The sequence below is a fragment of the Varanus komodoensis genome, unplaced genomic scaffold (genome assembly GCF_004798865.1).
Source record: "Varanus komodoensis strain SLA01 unplaced genomic scaffold, ASM479886v1 scaffold1, whole genome shotgun sequence".
Taxonomy (NCBI): domain Eukaryota; kingdom Metazoa; phylum Chordata; class Lepidosauria; order Squamata; family Varanidae; genus Varanus; species Varanus komodoensis.
Window position 1 is genome coordinate 111214745 of NW_025335268.1, and position 10931 is coordinate 111225675.

General features: G+C 39.9%; 1 protein-coding gene across 4 annotated transcripts in view; it reads right to left on the reverse strand.

Annotated features, from left to right (window-relative positions):
- LRRC40 (leucine rich repeat containing 40) overlaps nt 1-10891 on the reverse strand; it is a 37918-nt gene extending 27027 nt beyond the window's left edge. For 2 of the 4 annotated variants that reach the window (XM_044440652.1, XM_044440641.1), the window contains exons 1-9: nt 8552-8819; nt 6976-7157; nt 5766-5839; nt 4970-5099; nt 4708-4831; nt 4147-4289; nt 1160-1332; nt 813-903; nt 675-720 (exon numbers count right to left, since the gene is read on the reverse strand). In XM_044440652.1, coding sequence (XP_044296587.1) covers nt 675-720; nt 813-903; nt 1160-1332; nt 4147-4289; nt 4708-4831; nt 4970-5099; nt 5766-5839; nt 6976-7157; nt 8552-8711 — 1123 coding nt within the window. In that variant the 5' untranslated portion in view covers nt 8712-8819. Of the gene's footprint in view, nt 1-674; nt 721-812; nt 904-1159; nt 1333-4146; nt 4290-4707; nt 4832-4969; nt 5100-5765; nt 5840-6975; nt 7158-8551; nt 8820-10827 lie in introns of those variants that run through there. The other 2 variants (XM_044440662.1, XM_044440669.1) reach the window with 2 other exon arrangements.
- Between the last annotated feature and the right edge of the window lie 40 nt (nt 10892-10931).

Genomic DNA, 10931 nt, shown 5'->3' on the forward strand with positions numbered 1-10931 from the left:
ACCAACAATTGTTGGGATTTAATATCATTATGAACATGTGCTGTAAAAAGTGTTGAAATGTATAAAAAAATTGGGGGAACATTTTTTAAGGGAGAGGACACAACTCTTAAACTTATTGAGTCCTTCAGCTATAGTCACAGGTGACTTTATGCATACCCAAAGCAGACTTCTGCTTTTCCTTTGGAAAGCCAGACTGCCTTTGAAATTTCCCTAAGTTTCTAAAGCAGCTTGCCACATGTCACAAGGGGCTGCTGAATGAACTAGGCTATGATTAAGTAAATTTTGCCATGACAATATCTGTACCTTTCATCATCAAGCTTATATTATGCTGCTGCTGAACTATTAACAGATATCTAGACACCAAATAATTCTTTGGGACTCGTGGATCTCCAGCTTCTTGGTTTATTAACAGAGAACTAAGAGTCTTCAACTCAATTAGGATCTGTTAACAAGAAATGCACTTTAATAGATACTAGTGAACTACCTGCAATTACCTGGAACTTAGGAAAAGGCACCATCTAAATAAATAGATACAAAATAAATTGGATCCCTAGTCATTAAAAAACTAAATAAAAAACAGCAGGAGAAAGATGAATGGACATTAATCTAATTAACTATTACTATCCCAGGGGTTTCCTTAGCTGGAACTTTTAATTCACAAAGAAAATGTTTACCTTGTATTTTACTTCTAAGATATTTCAGAATTTCTTGTGTCCCTTTCTAATGCAGAAGAACACAGAAAAAGTTTGTCAGTTACGTCTTTTGTTATACAGGTGTAGAAATAATGTAATATGTAAAGTATATATACTTACTTGTAGAACATCCCTTCGAACTGTTCTTAAAGGATTTCCTTCCAATGCCAGGAACTTCAGCTGAGAAAGGTTTCCTACCTTATAAGGAAGGCTGCCAAAATAAAGTATTTTTAAAAAATTATCTCAATCAAACCCACAAAATATAACAATATTCAGTCCAATTTCCCAGTATTCTGAAACTTAAAATTATATTTTTCATGCTTCACCATTATTTATAAATACAGTTTCTCAATAAAAAGTATGTTTTTATTTTCAAAATTCAGTAATCCTATAAACCTGGATTCCATATTCCAATGCAAGGAAGGTTATTGTTTATGTTTTCCTACCATAATAGACTATGGTCTTACCTATTGATATCATTGTTGGATAGATCTAGTCGTTCTAATCCCTGTAATAAAGTAATTTCATCAGGCAAACATTTCAGCTTATTATCTCTAAGTTCTAATACACACAAGGAACTCAAGTGCTTTAGGTGTTCAGGTCTTAATTCTTCAATCTGATTTTCACCAAGATGCAATTCCTAAAAGGCAAAAAGGAAACATAACCATCAAGTCTGTCAAGATACATGAATCTCAGAAAAGACAGAGTATGGAAGTAGTCCCTGAATTTTACCACAACATTTCCAGAAGAAAACTTTTTTTAATGTCAAGCATTTCTCCTGCAGGAAGTCTGTAGTAACCTTGTAGACAGTTAAGCATGCAATCCTATACAAATTTAGACAGAAATCAATCATACAGCTTCCAGCATTCCCCAACTAGGTTTATGCCCTAAAACACTACTGCTGCTGTATCGCAGAAACTGACTTGAAAGTAAACCACATTAACTCAGTAAAATTAATTTCTTTGTAGAGAAGAATCAAACTACTATCACAGAACTTACTAAATTCTAATAATCTTATCTGCCATTACAATAAATTATATCCATATTCTAAAAATAAATCCAGTAGGACCGTTTCCAAGTCCCCCAGTGGATACCTGAAACCATGGATAGGAGCGAACACTATCGTCCATGGACCAGCACCGGATTGCAGGGAACTTCCTATAGGTCCATGGGGGAGCTGCATCCCACTTGCTGTGGACCAGCACAGGGGATGGCCGTGCTCTACCTCCTCTTCCTCAGTTGGCATCGTGTTTGTAGGAGATGCACCAGTGCCACAGGTGAGGGGGGCAGGAAGGGGAGGGACAGCTTGGTGGGAGCCGGCTGGGAGCCCCGCTATGCCGGGGCTATTTTGGTTTTTTTGTTGGCATTGTTTGTTTGTTTCTGGTTGTTTTGGAGAATTTTCATTTTTTGGTATGGTGTTTGGAAACTAATATACAGAATACCGTATTATGTGCATGGTGCTTTTTGTTTCTGCCCTGCTGAGGCAGTTTTCCTGTTTTTGCTGGTCCCCAGCTGTGGAAAGGTTGAAAACCACTGCTATATACAATTAAACCTTGACTTTTGTGGATTTAACTTAGATTTGATTATTCATGAGTTTTCCATCAATAATTAAATGGATTTTTTTGTGGAGTTTTGTGGCCTACTGCACCATGGGTTGGACTAGAGGGAGGAAAGCAGCAAAGGCAGTGCTGTGTCTCTCTACCGACGGCCCACATGAAGAACACTTCCATTCTTGGCCACCACTGTGCATGGTGTGGAATGGTGTGCCCCTCCTGCCCCCCCTCCCCCCAGCAAGGGCAGGGTGGGAGCCAGACTCAGGACTGGGCATGTGGCCAGCTCATCGAGTCTTGTTCTTGGACTGCAGCAGTCAACCATGGTTAAGTGAAAGCACAGTAACTGAAACAGCAGATAGGAAGTTTTACTGTATTTAACTTTTTTCCCAGAATGTGGATGGACATACAACATGTGCATGTGTCACATTACTCTGCCCTTAAAGCATGCTGTTTGAAAGTATCACGTAAGGCTGCAAGCTATACATTACTCAGTGGAGCTTACTTCTGTGTTGACACATAGAGGACTGCTTTATAGGTGGCTAAATACATGCAGCTGGACAACCTGTATGCCATACTGAGTTCCCAGTGCCACAGACCAAAATCAAGTGAAGCCTCTAATCTCAATACCTAGTTAGATAAACTCAGCTTTTAGCTCAGTTTCATTAATATATATGTTTAATGTACATGATTAATCTAGCCATGCTTACTTATTCCTTATTCAGTCTGGACTACTGTAATGCGAGCTATGTGGGCTGCCTTTGAAAACCATTCAGAAATGCCAACTGGTCCAGAATGCTGTGGCTAGGCTTTTAACTGGAGCCCATTGCAGGGAGCTTGTTCACAGGGCCACACTTGTTACAAAAGCTTTACTTTGCTTTCTGCAACAGTTTAACAGCTTTGTTAAAGTGCTGGTTATGACCTGTAAAGCCCTGCACAGCTTGGGACCAGGCTACCTGAAGGTCTACCTTCTCCCATATAAGGCAGTCAGGTTTAAGATCTTTGAGGGAAGCCCTCCTCTCAGTAATACTGTCTTTGGAGTCACATTTAGTGGTGACTTGAGGGCTTTCTCACAGTGGCTGCTACTGAGCTCAAGAATACATTCTCAGGGAAAGTCCAGATGGCTCCTTGTTTTTCTTCCTCCAACAGGCACATCTGTTTTTATTCAAGCAGACCTTTTGTATATTGACCGGTACATTGGATTGAGTACTGATTTACTCTGTTATTGTTGTCTTTAACTGCTTTACATTATAATTCTTACTATGTTTTAATTTCTTATGATTGTTAGCTACTTTGAGCTGTATTTTCTTGATGGAGAGTTAGGTTACAAATATGCTGAAAGGTCATATAATGCTGGGGATTTTTACCTCTCAGGCTGTAGACAGAGTTAGGATTATACAGCTAGGATGTCAGCAGTTAAAATTCCTACTCAGATCTTCACGCCTTTCCTGGCCTCAGCCATCACAAAAAGTGCCAAGCTGACTGCTCTCTTCTGAGGTCAGTGGCACAACCTTGGAAGGAGATAGGTAGAGAAAACTGAATGTGTGCAAGGGGGCAAGGAAGGAGGGAGGAGAGACCAGGGTCTTTAGGGTCAAAAACTTGTCAAGCTCCCTCTGCATTCTAGGCAGTACAAGTCCACTAAATTGTGGAGATCCACCTAGAGAAAAATGCTGAAAAGGAGGACAAAGGGTCAATTACCTCCTCTGTCATTCTGCCTTGGTGGCAGCAGCCAGCAGAGCTTAGGATTCCAGAAGCCTCCAAAACCTTTAGGCTTCCATCTGGCAGGATTGCTCCCTTAATTACAAGAAACATTTAACTACAATAGCATAAGAAAAATCTATGCTTCGATACCACAATCCATTAATGCACACACAAACATCAAAATGACAGAGAACAAATCTTACCTTTAAAGATGTACATGAAGGAAGGTCTAGGAAGTAGCACAATTTGTTTCTCCTTAAATAAAGTTGTTCTAATGAAGCCATGTTGCCTAGTTCAGGAGGTATAGTTTCCAAGTAGTTTTTAGTACAATCAAGCTGTTTTAAACCTATAGGATGTCAAGGTATATATATCTATATTAGAACTGCAATCAACTGTGTGGCTTTACTGACACACATATACCAGTATATTTTAAGAAAAAAAATAAGCTTCTAAAAGGGGGTTAAATGTTTGGTGTCCAAGCCAGATTGAATAGGGAATGATTCACAAGTGTGCAAATAAGATTTTGACACTGGCATTTTAGGCAACAGAAAAAAGAGTGGTGGCTTCAGTTAAATCAACAATACAAGGCTATGATATATTCAGCTGGGTATAAGTGCAGATTTACATTACATGAAAATAAAGTTCCTTAAAGAGAAGGAGAATGGCAATGTAATTTTCAAACCATGTTCTAGAAAAACCCATCTACCCCCCACCCCCAGAAAACAAATATAAGCTTATCAAGGATTATTTCAAAACTTCCTTACTTTTCATTGCACTGATTTCTGATGGTAGAATCCTCAACTGATTACAAGCCAAATTAAGACGAACCAAGTTTGTAAGGGAAGCAAAACTTGTAGGGATACTAGAAATGTGGTTGCTGGAAATATCCTGAAGAAACAAAAATTAAACAGTAAAATATAGTATCCATTCAATTGTTAGGTACATTATAAATTAATCACTAAAATGGTGATAAAGTAGTTACCATCACAAGAAGGGACAGACATATTACAAAAACCTTTTACTTACCAATTCTTCCAAACCAGCAAGCTGTCCAAATTCATCAGGCAAATGACACAATTCATTGTGCTGTAAAAGCAGACTTCTCAAGTGCTTTAGCTGGATAAGCTCCTCTGGTATTTCTTTCAGTTTATTATGACTATTGACAAAATAAATTATATAAACATTTCTATACCACCTAATTAGTGAAAGTTCTCTTCACATTTCACAAACCAAAACTTGATCATAAATACAGTAATGCAGCAAATCATTATAGTAAAACCTTAAATTAAAAAAAAGAATAAAACCAAGATAAAACAAAGATAAAGCTAGAAACAGAGCGAAGTTCTACAAATGAAGCAACACTCTTCACTATGAAGGCTAGGAAAATATGTCTGCACCTGATTCCAGAAACACAAAATGTATGCATAATGGAGAGGGCATTTCACAACTGGAATACCACCACTGAAATAGTCCTCTTCCTAACAGTTATGAAGGAATACACTATAACAATCTTTGAAAATAGCAACTGTTAATAGAAAAAACACTTGGGCTTGCAAAGATTTCTTTTGCTCCTTACTAAGGTGGTTGAGGCCCCATCGGTGAGGGTGTTCAAGGACAGGCTAGACATGCACATGGTAGACATGTTGTTAGCGGAGTTGGCTATAGACAGGAGTCAGACTATATGGCCCGGGAGACCCCTTCTGACTCGCTCTGTTTTCTACTAATGTACGAAACATTAGTATGTTTCTACTAATGAAGATCTGCACGTAAAAACAATTTTCACTTCCTAAACATTTTTATGATATTGGTACAAAATACTTACCTCACGTTAAGTTTCTGAAGATTTTCCAGTGATCTTATAGCAGCAGGAAGAGATATCAGTTGATTATCATGCACCTAAAAATAATAAAAAGTTGTCAGAATGCTTATTCTTCCAGATAATAAGGTATCAAACGCTCTAGAACACATCTAGTTCTGAAAAGCTTAAGGTTTGCAAATGACAATTGTGCAAGCCACTGTTAAACATCCTAAACCAGAATTCTATTGTTTCCAATGTCTAACCATTTCTTCAATCTTTGCCACTTAATGGCAAGACCATTAGATGAACCAGAGTCAAAAAGGAAAAAAAGGAAACTGAAGCACTAAGGAGGAAAGCCATGATCACTGGGAAGGTCCATATGACCCAACAGCCTGCACTGCATTGCAACCTACATGGGGTTACTGTATCAGTGAAAGTCCAGTCCCCAGGAAAAGTTTTCTATTGGAATATTTAGATCTATAATTTCAAAACCGTGTTTCTGAAGTGCTGATTATGGACAGAAACTGGGATTCACACAACATGATAACAATCCTCTAAATGAAATTTAAGTTGGTTTTGAGGAATTGTTGAACAACGCTTTGCCAATGCACCCTTGGTTGTCGTGCTCTGTGAAACCACTCATGCCAACAAGTTATGGTTTGCTAATCACAAACAAATAATGAAGAGATCCCATGGTTTGTTGTTACAATATGGAAAGTCGTGTTGCCTGAACCCAGCCAAAGGCACTTGTTTTTAAAACTACAGGAACCAGCTTCATTTCAGATGCCAAGATTCAGAAATCCTCCTAGAATTTTGAACATTCCCCATTCTGTCTCCATCAAAGTCAGTCAAGTTGTTAAATGCGTTTCTCCCACCCTACCTTCAAGGAGCTCAGGGCAGCATTCATTTTATCCTCAGAATAGCCCTGCAAGTGAGGATGGAGACTGTCCTATGATTAATCAGTGAAGCAAGCAAGGATCTGAACTTGGAAATCAACCATTCTAGCCTCTGCACCAAAACACTCAACAAACCAGCATATATATATCAGTTAAGACCCCCGATGCAGTCCATAGGAAGTAATGTATCCAGCATGAGTAAGAAACATGTATTTTTATGTAAAGTTTATATGTAACCCTCCTACAGCTCTATGGAAAAGGCCAAGTCCACAATCCCTCCCCAACACTCTTCACCAGCACAGTATGCATGCAGCATCCATCCAAGTTATTGTACTCACATCCAGCACAGTGAGTGCAGGCAAGAGTTTCACATCATCAGAAAGACACCGAAGTTTGTTGGAAGATAAGATTAGTTTGGTGAGATCAGTTTGCTCCCACCACCGATCAGCAGCACCAAAAGAAAGATTTTTGCTGGCTTCTTCTGGAGTATCCAAATTTATCCGCCATACATGCAGAGGTACTGCACACAGAAAAATGGTAAGTCCATATAAATAACTACATCCAAAAATCATGCTTCAGCCATTAGTATTGCTGACACTCTGAAAGCTTTCACAAAATTGCAGAATAGGATATTAGGTTTCCATATATCTGAAAAGGAGAGAAACTTTTTTTCTTTTTCCTAACTTGGTCCTCCATTTCAAGTTCTCAGATTCTAAAAGGTGCAACACAAAACCCTAAGCTAGGCTTACCTCAAGCAAGTCCCATAGACTCCAATGGGGCTAAGCACATTGTACTTCAGAATAAGTTTGCTTAATTTGGAGCCAACATACATGCTACTCTATCTTAAATGCAGCAAATCCTATCTGTAAATACAGCCTTCCTGTTCCTTTACCAAAGATAAAGTAAGTAGGAGGTGTTAAAGCTCATCCCAGCCCATCGTCCAGGCTGCAGAATAAGCTCTTCCTCCTATTGCTTACATGGGTTTCACGGTGTTATAAATGCACTTGTGATCAAAAACTATACTAGGATGGAGAGCAGATGTTCTGAGCCACAACTCTTTTCAGCAAAGCTAAAGGTAAAACAGTGTGAGAGCAACTTTGGTCTTAAGACCAAAGCATCTTAAGGCGGTTGACCTAATAGTCCATGTCCTGGTGTGCATATGCCCAAAATACTCAGCAGGGAAGGTTTTAAATGATTTATTCTCCAGAATAACCAGCTACCAACAAATCATTCCAGATGGCACACCTCAGCAGTCCTCAGTTGTCCTTTCATACTTTGATCATTAAAGGATTACATGTAACACAGTAACACTAGCTTTCTCTGGAATGGTGCCTGGTTAGTGTCAGCTACATTTCAAGGATGCACACATGACAATTTCTAGAAAAGAGGGTTTTTCTCTGACCCGGTTATGTGCCAATGAATGAATGCATGATTACACCTGTGTAAGTTATACCTATTGATTTGTACATCAAGACCACAAGTTGCTTTCCCTGGGGAACAGCCTTTTTCCAACCTTGTGCCTTCTAGAATTGCTGGGCTACAACTCCCATCATTCCCCAGTCAGCTATCCTGAGATTTGTAGTGCAACACCTTTGGAGAACATCAAATTGAGTCCAGGATTAAGGGGGGAAAGGGGAGACACGGGCGCGGCTTTTCATACCATTCAAACGCCCCATCCTACATGTTCCAAACTCTGTGCCGTAAAAAAGGGAACGAAAAGGCTCTGTTCTTAGCATCATCCCCATTCCGTAAGCCCCACGAATGCAAACCGCCCTCTTCCCTCCAAAGGGAAGGCAGAATCAAAGACTGGGCCTGTGCAATGGGGCCCTTGACCTCGCTGTGTTGAGGCTCTCCGCCCAAAGTGAATAACATACGAAGCTCAGCCGCTGCAATCCTCGCCTTAGCCGCTCTCACCTTCAGTCAGCTCCCGGCCAGAGAGGTTTAACTGGCCGCTCTTTCGGGCTGCTCGGATTAGGCCCTGAGGCACCCGCTCCGCGCTCGCCTCGCCATCCCTGGCGCTTCGCCGGAATCCAGCGAGGGAGCTTCCCCCGCCTCGTCTCTGCACGCCCGGCATCGCGCCCACCTCGATCCTCTTCCTGACCAAACCCGAGAACGCAGCGGCAAGGGACACAACGTGACGCCCACCTCACCTCAGGCGGATCCGCCTTTTCTAACGTAGTGGGCGGATCAGGCAACCTAACCGCCGTTTTGTGCGGCGGGAGGGCGTTGTGCAGAGGGAATATCCATGTCAGGCGATAAAGCTGAGCAACCCTTAAAACAGGGCATATACGGACTGCAGCTCCCTGAATACGGACGAAGAGGTCTTGCATGTGGGCTCGCAGTCTAGTGGTCATAGAATGTTAAAGCAGCACGGCTCCAAATCTCTATTGGTCCGTGAAACTCACTGGATGACACTGGGTCTTTCTCAGTTTAACCTACTTCTTAGGGCTGTTGTAACCCCCGGGGATAAAGTGGCTAAATAAAAAGGTAATGTTGTACACTACTTCAAACTGTTAGGACCTAAGGCAGTATGGAAATGTAAATCTCAGACTTCTCGAACCTGATGCCAGGCAGATATTTTGAACTGAAACTTCCATCAATTCCAGTCAACATGATCAATGCTAATTGAAAATGGGAACTGTAATCCAAAACATCCGCCTGGGACCAGGTTGGGAAAATCTAAAGGGGCAGGACTTCCAAGCCTGAGCTGTGATTGATAGCCAGGTGTTTGCTCCAGCTGAAGCATTCCCCCCGCTCCCCCCCCCCGAATAGTTTCCACTGCACATGTGCGTATTCCTTAAAGGTTGCTCCACTGCTTCATTTCAATAATGTGCTCACTAGTCAGCTTACTATCACATCTTTGATTTATATACTTCTCAGGGTTTAATAACAACAGTCATTTCAGGCAAAAAAAGTCATGACTTTCTGATGGTTACAAGAAACAATAGTAATGGAAATGAACAAAATAGATCAATCAAACCATTGAAAGGAGAATGGCCAGAGTTCTATGGTGGAGCACATATTTTGTATTCAAAACATCCAGGTTCAGTCCCCAGTATCTCCAGAAATGGTGAAGGTCTTAATCAGTATGGTTCTATGTCAGTAATGACTATACTTTTTGTTGGTATATTGACATTGCAGGACATAGGAAGGCAGATTTTTAAAGCCTTAATTTCAGGAAATACTGAAGATGGATAATTATACACATTTACTAAAAGAGTGCAATCACATTGTCAGAACTAAGTCCTAGGTGTTTGGGTATATTAGGATTGCAGCCTATGTCATATTTAATCCCCTTTTTGGCATAGATTTTTTAATCCAGTCCCCTTTGTTTACACAACACTGATTTGTTTGGAGCCTATGGAAGAGCTCTGATATAGAAGTAGGGTAGCAAGTCAAATTTTATTGTTCTATTTCTGACTTAGTCCAGTTCTATTTATTTAGAAATCCCACTGAATTTGGTAGTTATTTCTTATACATTAATAGACGCTTTTTGAATGAAATTAAAGTTTCTGAAGTTTAAACTGAAGCTTATGAATAGTTAGTGGTTTGTGATTTACAGAATATATCATTTGCAATCATATAAACACTTATTTGAAAGCCCTGCTGTATATAGTGATACTTTTGAACTCACACCTTCATGGCATCACAAGTGCTTAACAGCTTATGCTGGGATAAGTGCTGCACATAGAAATGTCAAGTTCCAATCAAATTGTGGCTTTTTGTCTACTCTAAGCATTAAGTTTCTGATGCAAGTTTTTTTACTACTAATAATTTAATATCATCGTACCATGTATGCTTCTGCAATGCTTATCACTGTATTCAATAGGCTTACTTAAATAGTTGTGATTAACAAGGCTATTAATTCAGTGGATCTATGCTTGTATTAATCAATCTAGATCCAATCTGGTAAGTGCTTTATAATTCTTATATGACTATCCTAAAACTAGCGGCTTTTTGGAAAAACACAACTAATTCTACCTCACGACCTTTGTGAAGTCCGTATAAGTTTTGGGTTTGGACCTAGGACCAGCTTATTACCTACTGGATACAGGTACAAACGGTCTAATCTTGCTCGTTGCCTACATTTACTTTCCGCCTAATAATGGCCGCCACAATATTCTAACACTGAGAGCGATTTTTTAAACTGCCGACAAGTCAGAAACAAATTATATAATGAGGAGGCTCACCACAAGAGACCGAATAGTCCTCGACTATAATATTTAACATTTAGTCAAATGTTAGTCGTCGACTATAACATTTAGTCAAGTGTTATTTTATTGAGTTACACGTC